Below are 15601 nucleotides of genomic sequence, written 5' to 3'. Positions count from 1 at the left end.
CATTTTTCTTGATAGAAATGTGTTGCCTAGTGCCAGTCACAGGCGTGAGGTAACCCCTTGAACAGCCAAGGCATTCACCTGGTCCAAAAGATAAATGAACATTTCTAAGAGCAGCTTAAAATAGTGAAACACTTTATACTGTGAAATAACTGTACTATTTATTTAATACATGCTTTTCAAACTCAGGCTGTCAAATACTTGAGCTACATCATGTAATGCCAGCAAGGTAAAGTAGTAACCAAGAATTCATCCTTACAGGGCTTTAAAAACCAAAACAACCAACTCCCCAAAACCAGGTTCCCTCCCAAATTCACACATACGCCCGCACACAGCTACGGCTCCGCTCGCTGAATCAGTTACGTCTGCTCTGGTCATTGGAAGCTGTTCCTGCAGGACCGAGGTGCTGAGCAGCATTACACAACTTGTCCATTCGGTCTGCCAGTCAAAAACGGTTCACTTGGTAGTTCTGATATTTTCATGTCCCACCAGTCTCAGAATTTCAAATGCCAAGGAAGCAACAGCAACATCAGCGTGAGAGCTAGGAATTAAAAACCAGTAACTTCTGTTAGACATTCTCAGGGGAAAACTTTTTGTTCAAATTCCACATTTGCCTTTATCTATGCTGGGAAATTCTTAAAAGCCATTAACTGCACTGTATACCCAGCTTTTCTGTTAAGCAGTTACATGCAACTAGGGATTCTGCCCTGTAGCAAACCTTGTGCAGAAATGCGTTCAGCTCAAATTCACAGTAACTGCTACCTCATCAATCTCCTCTATAAAAAGAAGATATAATTTATCATGGCCCCCATGAATCTACACACACACACTTGCAGCTTGACAGAAAGCTGTGTTTTCACACATCATACAGCCCTCTTACCGCAGCGCTACTCCATGTGGGGAGGCAGTTCCACTCAAGGTATTGCCCACCTCCTGCACAGAGGACCAACTGCCCCATCACCCACAGCTCTGTAGGTTTGAGATTGAATGGTGAGGCCCTTTCCTTCCTCACCTAACTTTTTATTATATGTATTTTTGCCTAATTTTTCCTTCTGGAAACATGTTTTTTCTAGCATTGGAACAGAGGCTCTAACACATTACTGCTAGTCCACAGAAACAAATCTTTTTTTATAGACTACCATCCCTCATCTTTAGCTTAGAAAGGACACCAGTAGATCAATCTGCAGCTTCCTTGGTTGCTGCTAACGACAAATAACCTACCAACACTCCAAGCTTTGGGGAACACAGAGGAAATCCAAATGATCAGACCACACTATGTAAGCCAATGTCTTAATGAGCAGCAGTTTAAACCAGAAAATTTAGTTATCTGAAACAAATTCATCTTGGCAACTGTCTTCACTGAAAAATAAATGGCTACGATCCCACATTCTAAAGTGTAGATTTGATTCCATGTAGCTACTAAGCAGAATGGGTTGGTTACGTGTCACTCTTAAAACTGCCTGTTCTGACTAGCTGAGGATGTATCGCAGAGACAGAGTTTGGCAATCCACGGCTGCTACACAGCAGCAGGAGAGCAGGGAAAGCAGCTTGCAATCCAAGCAGTGCCCCTCTCTTGGCACATGACTGCTTGGCTGGTATCCTCCTCCTTCCACACAGACAGAGCGAAAGATTAGAAACCTGTCTGTAAAAAATGAGCAAAGCTTTAAAAACACTCCTCAATCACTTCAACCCAGTGATAATATGTGGGTGGAAGGGCCTGGGAGTTTAGACTACTCAGCGGATGGCTTAGATCCAGGATCTCGGTTGTAGCCTTCTCTAAAATGTTTCCAATTCTGCATGAGATAAAGAGAGGCTTCTTAACCAGGTTCAAAGCACAGGTGAGGAGACCAAGTTTATTTAGTCACAAGGAATATTCTGGGAAAAACGCCACCTAAGGGAATATGGGGAGATGGCAGAATATCCTTGACCTCCATAAACAAAATGGCCATCAGATAACCTGATAAAGCTTGCTAACACCAGGCTTCTCCCACCTGCCCGTTGCCAATTTATCCATGTCTGAGTCCATTACAGCCCCAAGATCCAGGCTGAAACCCTCTCAGTTTCCTCTGGAGGCAAATGGATAGGGACATGCGTTCCCTAAAGAAGTGGAGGAGGAGAAATGAAATCCATGAGCTCTCGGGGGCTCCCCTGCTGCTGCTGCAGTGTGTGAGCTCAGCACAGCGGAAGAACTTGGCTTACCCTAATGTATCAAAACACTCGTCATTGGCATCATCTAGAATTTGATCTACTGAGCATCTTGTGTCAAATAAGAGCGAGTGCTGTTTATTTGGGGATCTGTAGTATGTGGTTTTCTGAGTACAGAAATGTATAGATAACAGACAATTAGAGGAAGCCAGAAAAGCTGACTCAAAGATAGCGACTGGGCTGTCTGGTGCCTCTAATGCTGAAATGCTACAAAATAGAACTAGTTCTAAAAGAAGAAAGCCCCATCTTTCCCCACTGTCATCTTCAGTGGTGGTGCCATAGCCTCCCTTGGGGAGAGCTGACGTTTTAGTTTAGTTAGATAATTTAATGTCATACAAAAACCTGTGAGTCAGCAGCTGACTATGTGAGAGGGATGCAGACTGTTCTCGACAGGTTTGGTTAGTCCTCGGTGTGCATCTCCTTACACTCACCACGTCCGAACATTTCCTCTCCACAGCTGCCCACATCCCCTGTTTCCTTCCAACACAGGGTACACCCTGCCATAATGCCGAGGAGCCAATTTTCCCAAACAACTGACCCATATACAGCCTACACTTGGGAGCACAACGAGCACTGCAAAGATTATCCTAGTGTTTAAAAAGCTAATCTATAAATGACAATTTGTGTATGAATTTTAGTTCAACCAGGAGTGAAATGAAGCCTCACAGCCCACGGCAGGAGCGTAAAATTTGTTTTTAAGGGCAGAGAACAGTAATTCATTCATTCATAAGTCCAAGGGGGATTAGATGAGGGAAGGTCTATGGGAGATGAGCTGAAGTTTGGCCAGCTTGTTGGGACTAGCACCTCTGTTCTTGCAGAGGAGGCCACAGCATTCCCCTAAGTTTTGTGCCTTCTCGGAGGAACCACAGGTATTCTTAAACAAAAGCAGTTCTGTTCTTCAGCTGCACATTTGAAAGTAATCAGCTTGCAAGTGCACCAAACACAATTACTTTAAAACAGGGCACAAATATTGCATTGTGCATCTAGCCCACCCTGCCAAGAACCACTGACCACTATCCGGTTATAAAGACCAAGTGTTTGGAATAAAGTAATACATTAAAAAAAAAAAAAATTGAAACGTGCACACACATTGAGCCAGACTGTGCAGCACACTGCGACTCTCTGCAGCTGGGGATCAAAGCATGACGACAACGTGGCAGAAACACCAGCAAGCTCTGAATGAGAGGAGTTCGGAGCAGAGCAGTGCAGGGCTGGGGGCCAGGGACAGAAACCTGAGAAGCTTATACTGCACAGAAGGTGATTACAGGAGAAGACCATTGCAGACAAAAGAGGAGCCGAGTGCTCTCAGCCCTGGAAATTCCTGGAAGCCTGAGGGAACTCACCTGGCAGTTTGGGCCAGGCTTTCTAGAGTTTGGATAAGAGCATTGCCATCATTCTTCAGGCTCTCCGAGCGCTTCTCGTTTGAAGTTATCTGGAACAAAAAGAAAGAACCGTTATCAAAGGCTTAGCAAGAAATTCCTCTCTGTCATTTTTTGTGGGATAGGGGAGAGGGAAACAAGTTATAGCATTTATTACAATTGTAAATGGAATGTGACATTAAAGAGACCCAAGAGGAAGTCCCTTTTACTGAACAGGACTGAATTTTAGACACAGACCATCTAAAATGCCTAGGATTAATTAGAGATTTACTCTTGTTCTGAGTCTCTGTATATGTGCAAATTCACACATCACACTCTGCCAATCCTGATTTCATCCTCAGTACCAATGCAAATACAAGCCCCATTTAGTCTGAATTCCAGGGAGATCCTGGGGAGGCAGTCATTTTCATCTCTCACTTCAGGGAAAAAAATAACCAAGGCTTGTATCAGCCTTCAGATCAGGACGCGTGGGCTTTCTCTGAGAGGAGCCAGATTAAAATCACTGCAATGTTAGCAGTTGCATATTGAAATTTTTCTTGCCCCTCATCAGTCATTAGGAATATTACCTGCACAGCATTGTCACCTACAGAGCAGGGGACTGAGTGACCAAAGCTCTATGTCCTTATGTGTCAAGTGAATCCTGATTATAGCTGATTGTACTGCTGGTATGTTTTATCTCACTGATCTGTAATGACTGGTTTATTGTTTCTCCAGCCATAAGTAGCATAAGCACACATCTCCAAGTGGCTGCATATTTCCTGACCAGTTAAGCAGGTGAACGGGAAGGTCAGGGGGGACATGACATGAAGTCCCACAGCACTGTGTCACAAACAGACACTGAATACTTGGCAGCTTGCTGAGGAAGCTCTTGTTATCTCAAATAATTACTGAAAAAAAAGGTTTGCGTGTCAATTCCTGCTTGCAAAGGTAAATAAATCTCAGTCAAAAAGAAAGGAAAAAAGGAGGACCAGAGCAGCTGATTATTTCGATACCGGAAGAGTTAATGCTTGAAACGGTGACTTCTAATCCCAAAATCTGGCAAGGACTTTTAAGCTTTAGCATGCCACGGCTGGCCCTATTTACCATTGATCAAGCATCTGGGCGATACGCCTCCACATCTCCCTCTTAAATCACAAGAGAAGCTGTATTTACAGCTGCCATCCCACCGTAATTTATCAGCAGCAATTCTGCAACAACAGTGTCACTACATCTATAATCATAACATCCTGTAGTTAAGCAGTAACAGGGAACAGGGACCTGTCTGAAGTAAACTAAAATGTATCCTGTGTGTTGGAAAAAAACAGTGATGCCATTACCTAAGTACAAATCATTGGTAAATCCTGATTACAGGTCATTAAACCTTTTTTACTCTCTTGTGGTTTATATCTGACCCTTTCACTTTATATCTCAGTAATCCATTCTTCTATATTTGTCACCGTTAGACACAGAAGAGATTTTGTAATCTGGGTTCTGAATGTGAGAACAACAGCACACATAATAGGAGCAATACAGTTGCAATACAGGGAGAAAAGTGCTTTCACCACAAGATATTGCTTGCTGTTCCTAAAGAGTGCTCATGCCACTACTAAACACTTCCCTGTGACTTCTGCAGCTCACCAGCCTCTCCCACCTTCTTTGCACTTGCCACATTTGTGCCCCTTGTTTATCCTGCACACTTAAAAGAGCCAGAGGCCACAGGGTGAGGAAGGTCGCTAGGACTGGATCATGCTCCATAAAACTACAAGGTCAAGTAAAGGTTACAGGTATCTCTAATTCTAATACTTCCTAACTCTTGGGTGCTGACATCAGTACAACCCTTACAGTCTTTTAACAAATTAGCCTTTGTGAATTATACACAGACAGAACATTCAAAATATGCTCAACTATAAAATCTGGTACCAGGAGAAGGTTTTACTTCTAAAATGCTCTATTTCAAACAATAACTTAGTCCAACTGAGTCATAGGGTCTGACTATAAGCTTGCCCATGTTGCAGCATGCCTTGTGTCATTATTAAGAATACATTTCTGTGGATACAACACATTTGAATGGAAAGGATTAAAACGGCTTTCTATGCACAGAAATCGTAACGGACAGAAACAGAAAGATCCATGAGATCATCTACCCCACCTCCCTATTCAGAACAGCTTTCAACCACAAGCCATGGGCTTCTGTGATATCCATCCATAGGGGCTACACCCCTATCTAATAAAATGCTTCGATAAGATCCTTTCAGCAGTAAAAGTGATACTACAATGAGGGAAAGGATCAGGCCGCCTTTAACATCATGAGCAGCCTGCAGACTGTTTAAATTAAGTCTAAACCAAATCTAGGACATGTTTTTTTGAGAGCATCAACTAACAGCTTTACACAAGCCAAGAGGCATGGCTGAAGAGCAGACCCGTCCAGCCAGCAGTGACACCTGCACGCACAAATGGAGAACTTGCACAGACAAAACGTGGCTGTATGGATTTATGTGGGCAGCTGGGATTTCCCCACCTGCTCTTGATCACCGGTGTCAAAAAAACTGCTTTCTATCTACCGTCAGGCATCCACACCATGGGCCTGGGAGAGGATCAATGCTGCGGTAGCAGGAAAGCTGCAGGTTGAACATAGGGTGAACTGCCAGTGCCCTGTAGCCAGTTCGACCACAGCTGCCTATGTTTTTTTGTCAGTACTCCCATGCTGTGACTGCTCTGACCGCTAGCATTTACTTGCCCTTTATAGCAGCCTGTATAGTAGATCCGATTGCTCCCTGAGTGATCAGATGGTCTCTCGCATACAACAGATTACATGCTGCTTCACATAAAGCTCACAAGAAATACTGTCTGAATCACTGTTTACTTTCAAGACCAAAGATAAAACTTTACTGATGTTTCTTATTTAAAAATTATTCCAGTTTTGTCTTCATTTTGTTCCATAGATAAATTATGACAGGACATAACACCATCAGTAATCAAAATTTTAGAAATTAATGCATTTTTCACTTAGTTTGTTATCTTTCTCCTCTGCCCAGCATTGCTGTGTCTTTTATCCACACCACTTCTAGTTCTCATTCACTTGGAATTTCAACAACTAGTTTAATGATCTCTTGTAATATTGTTATTTGTTGGGGCTAGCTACAACACATATTCAAGGACATAATCAATAGCTATTCCCTTAATTAAAAATGTAATTAAATCTGTTTAGTTGTACACTCACTGCAATTTAACAAGAATTTCAAAATTACTTTTCTTTATTAAGCTAATAGCCATTCAGCAGCTTTCCTCTCTTCAATTCTATTAAACAAGGATAAGCCACAAGGAATACCATAATTGATATGTAAAGATCAGTATTTCCTAAAACTTAGGATAGCTGTTCAGTATTATGGTGCTGCTAAAGGTGAGTGCAGGAAAAGATATAATATAAAACATTCACTGGAAGATTGTCTTCACTAATAAATTAAGGAGTTTTGGATTCTTTGTCCAAGAAGTGATTTTTGCAATTCAAGTTTCAAAAAGCATGGAAACTTAAGGGACAATTACTTTTCTAAAGGCTGGTTTCATAATACTGAACTGCTTTCTCTGATTAGTCATAACTCACATTTTGTAATTTATGACTGAGTTAAATGACCTAAGTAGTAAACTACTCTCTCACCATTTTGAAGAGAAAGAAATTCTCCTGTTTTGTTGGTTTTCAAGTAAACCATAAGCTTGATGTCTGTGAAGTAAACTGGAAATAATGCAAAATATTGATTGGGTAAAAACAAGGAGCTTTTTATTTGAAACTTTTTTTGGTTGAAGAAAGACCCAAGGAGCATATTTAGCTGCACCTTCAAGTGTTTTCTTCTCAAATAAACAACTATTGGAGATGTTTACCATTTCCACGCTCAACAAATGCTTTCCTACAAGCCATCACCATGTCTGTATACACAGATACAAGCAAGGCATTTCATAAATAATCCTTCTCGCAAACTGGCTTTTTCTCTTTCCCAAACGCACATATTTTAACCTTATAAAGTGATGCTTCCTTACTTTTCCTCAAAATTTAATACAATTAAGCTAATTATCTTTGCAGGATTAGCTAGTTCAAGTTCTCGCTCAACTTTACTGACACTGGCTGAGAGCAGCCACACCAGTAAGATGGGAGCTGCTGTGGGCTGGTTTATCAGAACCACCAAATACTTGCAGGTCCAATGTTAGCATCACCTGAATATCGACATATGCTGTGAGTAAAGTACCATTTTTGTCCAGTTGGAGGCTTTTCTGTGAATGGGAATTGTATCTTCAGCCAATACTGCAGTAAAACCAATCAGCAATATATTTTTTTCCATGCACTAACTGGGACCCTATGTAGGAGATTAAATATATTCTAAAAAAATTAGGTTTTCAGAATTTTAAAAAAATAAAGAATTAAGCACACTCCTATTGCCCTCTAGACACTATTTCAAATAATGTCTTCATAGTAAGTGCAATTTTAAATGTGCCTCTCGGACTTCTCATTCCTGCTTCTACCTTTGACTGGCTGAAGGCACTGTCAGAAGGACACAGAGTCTTTCATCTTCACCCAAAGCTGCCCTTTCAAATGCCATCTAGACTGGTGGTGATTGAAAGTTGATGGCTATTCACAGCTGCTTAGTGTGACCTTACTCCCATTTTTTAAGGAACAAATGTCACAAAATATAGTGGTGTCAAAAACATTGCTATAGCTGACGTGACAGCCCAGCAAATAAGTCAATAGGATGGTAACTCCAGAAATGAGACACAATGCCTGCTGGAGGAGAAAACCTTCCAGTGTTGCGGCCCATCTTATGCTTATCCCAGGGCATTTAATGGTACTTTTTCTCCCAGGCTGTCAGCACTGAGCTATTCACAAGCACTAAAGCAGTCAAATAAAACACGTCACTTGGTTTGTCATTCACAACTCATGACGACATGGCCAGAAACATGCAGTCATCCCTTCTTAACAGAGGAGCATGATAACCAAGAATATACTGCAAACATGGAATCATTCTGGTGAGCATCTACGTGAAATAAAACTAACAGATCCATTGATAGTGTTCAAACTTACTAAATATAAATATTTCTTTCATTTTAAATCCTTCTTCAAACATATACATTAAGCTGGCAGTGCCCAGAGGAGGTATGACAAATGGATCCATCAGTTCCCATGATGGATCAAACAAATCCATCACTTCTGTAGGCCTGCAAACTTGCTTACTCTCACAGAGTAATGTAGCCCTACCTTTCTGTAATGAAGGGCCAGACCCAATAAAGCATTTGGAGCCTGTAAAGTAGAGGCTGTAATAATTATGTTTTAGGTGTCAGCTCTCAAAGAGGAATCCCAAGTGAAGATCGTAATACCTGCACAGTGCATGGGGAGTGTGTAGTTGCCGAAGGCCATGGAAACCTTCGCACTGAGCATGAAGTTACCTGAATTCCCTTTCTTCTCTGGAACTCAGACTGCTAACGCAGCACATGAAATCTCATGGCCTAGGCAGCAGAGACAACTCCAACCCTTTTCTCAGTGCCCCTACAGCAGGCTACAGGCTCCTGTGCTCTCCCGTAGTCCTCTACCCTTTTCTAGGCAAGTGAAAGGCACATTTTTGTTGCTGCGGCACAGTTTCCACTGGATGGGGAGCAGCAGGGAGGTTTGGATGGTTCCCACACAGTGAGTGAATAACACCACGGCACAGGGATTCGGCTGGGAGGCAAGAGGCAGCGCGGCTCTCCGGGTCGGACAAGTTAAGCATGAACTCCCATTGGCCATGGGAGCACTCTAGCTATTAGGCCAATTTTATATCTGTGGCAGTAATTTTTTTAAAAATAAACCCAAACCAACTAAAACCAGCAACAAAAATACCAGATATATACAGTAGTCTTTTGTGAGGTGTTTAATCTGGCATTTGTTAGACGTGCTCTCAGCAGGTATGTGGGACTAGACCCTTCAAAGCACTAAGGTGCAACCAATTTACGGGTTGTTTAATGAAAATTAATGGTAACTCTTGCCAGGCTATGCAAGTGTAGCAGAGGAACAGCTGAGGACAGTGTGCTCACAGAGGCACCGCATGCTCACTAGGGTGGCCACAAGTTATTTTTTCGCTCCATGATGTACAAGAGCTCATTCTAAAAGGGTAAAATCCTTCCTGGCATCCTCCACCATCACAGTGTGCTTCCTTGCTATTCTTCTCTCCACACATGGTTCAGCCAGAGAGAGACATAGAACGTGTGTGTGGGAAGAACGAATCAAGTTGGACAAGTTATATTTACGTTACTAATTGCCAACTCATGTGAACAGGCCTGAGCAATGTTGCTGGACCATAAAAACAAGAAATGAAAGTTACAAAAGCATGAGTGTTCCAGGTGTGCTTTGGCAAGCATATTGCAGTCAGGGATTGCAGACACACAATTACAAAGACTTTGTGGCCTTCAGATCCTGCAAATACATGTGAAAACAAGCAGGTATCTGTGACAAAAAAAAACCCTACATCAGACAGCTTAGCTATGATTTTAGAGTTCAAAAATCTTTTTTTTTCCTCTTTAAGGATAAAATTCTTGTTCCACTGAAGTCAGCGGCAAACTCCTTTTGACTTTGATAAGGCCAAGATTTCATTCGATGTGTTTTGTTTTCTTCTAATTTGTATGTGTGTGCAGGTTTATTCTAAGTTCAAAGCAATTTCCACCGATAACTTGGAAACATACCAGTTTCCTGGCAGCCTGAAAGCCACGCTGTCTCGAGGACTATTCACAGAGAGACAAGGAATGTCTCCCACACGCTATATAATGGTTAATTGATTTTGGATGTTTCTTGACACCTTCCACTTTGAGGCTATTCTCTGCCCTTCAGCATATACATAACACACACAAAGACAGGCTCTGTGATTGTTATGAAGTTGTAAAATTACCAACTCTAAGAGGCATTGTCTAAGCATGAGAGAAGATTCATAAAACTGTGGGGTAATTATTGAACAGAAGACCAGTCTCGGTCTTGTTTGATTTTTTGATTTGTTTTTTTATTGCAAGCACTGTTCTCAGCTCGCTTTCAGGAAATACAAGATGTCTTTATGACCCAGAAAATATTAATTATCACAGTTTCCATCCTCCGTAACTAGTGAGTTTAAAATATTTGACTTAACAGAACTGGACAGGGCAACCTTTTCACACCCACTAGAACCAGCTGTCCACAATAACTTCATTAGTAAAAGTAAATGGCAGTCCTGTCTGGCAAAAGGTGTCTTAAAGGTGCTACAGGAGACTTCCACATAGTGTTGCAGTGTTGACAAGTTATGTACGCTCATAAGCCAGCCCAACATCAATACGACCTTAAAAATAAACACTTGCCACCCTGTTGCTGGTGATCTCATCTGCAAACACAGGTTCATCTGTCATCTGCATGCCAATGACTCCCTGAGGTACCATTTCAGACTAGTTTCATTCTGTCCAAACAATGATCCCAGCTGGCCTCAAACATCAGCTTTAGTAAAATAGGGCCACATACCGAGCTTACACAAACCTTGCAAGACCCTCAGATCCCTCTTCCCACAGCTCCCAGACAGCTGCCTGTCCTCACCTTGCTGGATCTGAGACCACCATCTCCTGGATACACCTCACACTGATGGTCTCTTATGACTTCCCCCTTACAAAAGGAACAGGGAAATTCACTGGAATAATTTTTTATTATGACAGCAGGTCCAATTTAAGCTCAGATCCTATGTTTATGTTCCTTTAGGAGCTATTATAGAGGCTCCTGATTGTCTTAGAGCAAAAAAACCTAAAAGCAGTTATGAATACACACACTAAAACAATGCGCAGATTCTCCACATATCTAGATTTCCCCTCAAGTTCATAATTCCCTGGACCTCTCATATTCAAATGTCCTTCATAGTCTTTCTTTCTCTTCATGAGCTTTTCTCCTAAAATAGCTTCTGACAAGTAACTCCCAATCTCTCTTAAATGTTGATTCCCGTAACTCTTTTTCCAGTGCCGCTGTCTTTTATGGCCTAATAATTCAACTGATGAATAAGATCCCTGAATTTCAGCATGTGTCATCCCTTATATCTCCCCATAAAATCACAAAATAGTCTGACTGCAAAGTGGTTTTGGAGTTACATCCAACTTTTATCAATATGCTCCATGGGTTAGGGATGCCCTTCTTTTCTGTTCATGTACATGTTCTTTTCATGTTCATCTAGTACAGCTGAACCTAGATCTGTCACTGACATATTTCATGCTGTCACAATTCAAATAATGTCAAATATTTATACACCTGTGAGGGTAAAAATCATCACTACAGATAACTCATCTTCTCACCATCAGGAAAACCAGTGACACTCAGAATATACTGGAAAGTGCTGACCTTTAAATGGCAATTACCACACAGAAGTATGTAAGCAACCAAGCAATTACCAATTTCATAAATTCTTTTATATCTAAGGACACAAACTCTTGAGCAGTCATGCCCGTGATGCTCAGGTGAACTGGCCAGACCCCTAGGAACTGCTAAGAAGTTGCAGTTTACTGAGGAATTTGAGTTTTAGTGGATACAGCCTCCAAAAAATAATACCTCCAACTTAACATCATCCCTTTTCCTGCTTTAAAGTACTCCTCATAAAGATAAAAGACTACTATACCTTGACAAAGGCAGAGTGATGTGAACAGATGCTGTCAAAGTTGTCCTTATACAGATCTATTGGTGCAATTCAAGTCTGATCAAGTATGCAAAATCCCTAGCTTCCCCTGAGCAGAACCTTTATGTGGCATTGATTAACTTTCATGGATGATAGAACAAAATTTGAAAGCTCATGCTCACATTGGTCATAATCTGGACTTGGAACAAGGCTCCAACAACTAAAAATCTGTACAGCTTGACTTGATGTGTTAGATTTACCATTCCAATAAAAGCAGGAATATAATGAGATAATTTAAGAACTAACACAGATTATGAAAAATACATACTTAAAGACTAAAGAGTAGCAAAATCTTGTTGGAAAACAATGTAAATTATGATTTTGAGCTAAATATTAAAGCATTAAACATTATTTCCTTTGTAGCCCCTATAGATTTGGTTTCTATACAAACATAAAGCTTGGACATAGAACCCTTGAGGTTTTCCTTAAGTACCAAACAAGGATAGTCTTTCATATGCCAAGAAAAAGACAAACAAAAGCCCTGAAGATTTTTTAGTAGGGGAAAAAAGCATCATTATATTTATGCTTTATGTAAAAAGCAACTAGGAATGTAAATGACTGAACAGGGATATAAGTCTATAAAACACCAATTTCTGAGGAAAATTATGTTTTATGTAATTTCCTCAAAATTGTAAAAACTGTCATAAAAACAAATGGACTTCCGAAAGCAATGCTTGCTTATTGTCATGTGACAGATGGCTCGGTCTGCCTGGCAGAGAGCAAACAGCTACCTAGTTGGTCCTCACTGACCTCGGAGAGAATCATTTTGGTCTATTCACATCTTTTTTTTTTAACAAGCCCAGTTGCATTTAAGTATCTTTATGGCAGCTAGTAAGTCATCCATGTGCAATTATAGAGAGGAGGTCAAAAGGAAGTAATAGTGATGAGCCCAACAGATGACACAGCTAGGCAATCTCAACAGTATTGCACTATGTAAAATTACAGTGCACTGAAACACCAAATGAGTCTGGTAATTCTTTTGTACCCACAGAAACAATGAATTAGGACTCCATAACGAAAACAACAGTGATAGTCACTGGGAATTACGCTGGTCTTGAATTATGAATCGAATAAACAGGTTGCAGGTTTCAGAAGTGCCAGTTTCACTGTACAACCCGAAGCAAAACATCTGTCCATGTGAAAAGAGAGCGTATTTCTCATTGTTGACCACAGCAGTATTGCCTTTCAGACAGCTCTTGTATCTATTCATAATCATACTGGCCTTCTAGTACCCAAATACCAGCACAGTGCTAATCACTTTGGGGGGGGTCTCGGAAAGCAAACACGTTCCAAACAAGGGGGTAAGTAACTTCCCCCAGGAACATGAGTCCACAGTATGCCAGCCACTGGAATAAAGACTTTTTATTCTTGCTACTGTCTGAAATTAAGAGCAGGTCCCATATTTGATTCTCCCCCTCCCTGTCAGTGTCATTAAAGAGCAGCCATTGCAGATTGACTGAATACTTCAATGTCAGTTGTGAAAATAACCATCAACCAAAATGTCAGCCCAAAGCTGCACTTAACACAGAAGCACATATACTTCCAGACTTACACTACTTACTCCAAATAAACATAGTAAGATTTAATGTAGAATGAATAGTTCAATAGGCCATGCTGCACGTAAGCGTTCACAGTTACTTCAGAGGTCATCCCCCCTCACTCATACTGTAGATAACCACAAGTTGTCAGAATGTTCATGGTTTGGGTTTTGTCAATACTTGCCATTGCATTAAATTGTGTTTGGACACCACATGCTTCACCCTTTATGAGCCCTGCTGATTTAATGACATCAAGAAACTGGTGATTTGATGATTTCATATTGATTTTCCTCTCCTTACCTCAACTCATGTATACCCACACTTGGCTGATTATCACAGTTTCATCAGTGGCTGGCAGAAACAGGTTCCTGAGTAGCTTTCACATGCTTTTATCAATTCATTGAGATCCAGCTCCTGGCAGCCTGTATATAAGAGAAACTCTTGTCGCTGTTCCCAACATTTTACTGTTCTTTATAATAATATTTCAAAATACAGATGAATATAAATGCTGCAGAGTTTCTATGCTGCAACTGCAAAAACAAACGGGCTCTAAGACAAGGTTAAATGATTTACAGAAGAAACTTGCAAAGAGAAGATAAATCACCTTTTTCTCTCAATACAGTGCTGTACAGTCATCTTCATCTTTTCTTATCAGCTGCCATTTCCAACACATGCAAGAAGTGCTCTTATTATGCTAGGGAGCAAAAAGGATCAAGCTCTTCAACCTGGCAGTCTTCTATCAACAATAAAAGAAAAAGATACAAAGACTGCGAGTCCAACATGATGTCACTAACCAGTGACATGAATGGCAATGCACTGCTTTACTGTTAATAAAAGAAGTCAGAGAAGACCAAGGCTCATTTTATTTAAGGATAAAATCAAGTAGCTGGTAACTCATCCCTGACAGTATAAAAAGAAGGTCAACGCACGACAACTCTGCGTAATACTTCACGGCAGATGGAGCAGGGGGAATGAGACTAGCTGTCTGTGCAGGTGGTGGGCATGGGAAGGACAATTTTGTCCTAAGGCAGCTGCCCAGTTGTGATCACCAAAGTAGGACAAGGCAAGGAGGAATACATCACAGTGTCAAGAAATGAATGTAGAAGTTACAAAATATCTCCTCCAATTGTTCATCCTCTCCACGTAGAAGGCTGTGCCTGGCACTGTTACCACAGATACTCCAGCTTATCTTCTTTCTCCATTGTGTACTTAAACAAATTTTAGCTCAATTAAAATAATGCAATTAAGTAAAGAGTCAAACAATCACAAGTACTTGAGTTAAAGCAGTTTAAGAAATTACCAACCATGTAGCTAGAATGTGAAACCTATGTATGTATGCCCCCACTAAATGGCAATGTTAAGTGGGCTGGCTTGAACCACCACTGTTGGTGACTGACAGGAGCCTATTTTACTCCATGCTGTAAAAGACTGGGGTGCCCATACAGTCAGCTGTGTTATCTCAGGCAAGGTAGTATTAATTTCCAACTGAGCAGGCAACAGCTCCCTCAACTCCTTTGCCTTGATGGCACCATGATGGGTGTCCTTATTTTAAAAACTAGCTAAATATTAGAATTCCGAGCAAGAAATTGCTATCAACGGAGGAAAGTTACTAGCACAATTATTTTTAATGCATCCTTATTTCTATAAAACATGCTTGAATTGAGATTAGTTATGTCATCAATTAGTTATGTTGTCCAAAGGGGTTTTGTTGGGTTTAGTTACCATGTTTAAAAAAAAAAATTTAAAAAAACCACTGCCCCAGCTGTCTGCTCCATTTCATTGCTGGGGGTTCCTGTCCCCAAAGCAGGAAGGGAAGAAT

General features: G+C 40.9%; 1 protein-coding gene across 6 annotated transcripts in view; it reads right to left on the bottom strand.

Annotated features, from left to right (window-relative positions):
- Window positions 1-136: 136 nt before the first annotated feature.
- The window catches only part of ULK4 (unc-51 like kinase 4), a 253132-nt gene continuing 237667 nt past the window's right edge, over window positions 137-15601 (bottom strand). For all 6 annotated transcript variants that reach the window (XM_074891573.1, XM_074891583.1, XM_074891535.1 and 3 more), the window contains 2 exons: window positions 3546-3634; window positions 137-538 (listed from right to left, as the gene is read on the bottom strand). In XM_074891573.1, coding sequence (XP_074747674.1) covers window positions 454-538; window positions 3546-3634 — 174 coding nt within the window. In that variant the 3' untranslated portion in view covers window positions 137-453. The remainder of the gene's footprint in view (window positions 539-3545; window positions 3635-15601) is intronic.

The sequence above is a fragment of the Strix uralensis genome, chromosome 1 (assembly GCF_047716275.1).
Source record: "Strix uralensis isolate ZFMK-TIS-50842 chromosome 1, bStrUra1, whole genome shotgun sequence".
In the NCBI taxonomy this organism is placed as follows: domain Eukaryota; kingdom Metazoa; phylum Chordata; class Aves; order Strigiformes; family Strigidae; genus Strix; species Strix uralensis.
This window is presented reverse-complemented; position numbering and strand designations above follow the sequence as displayed.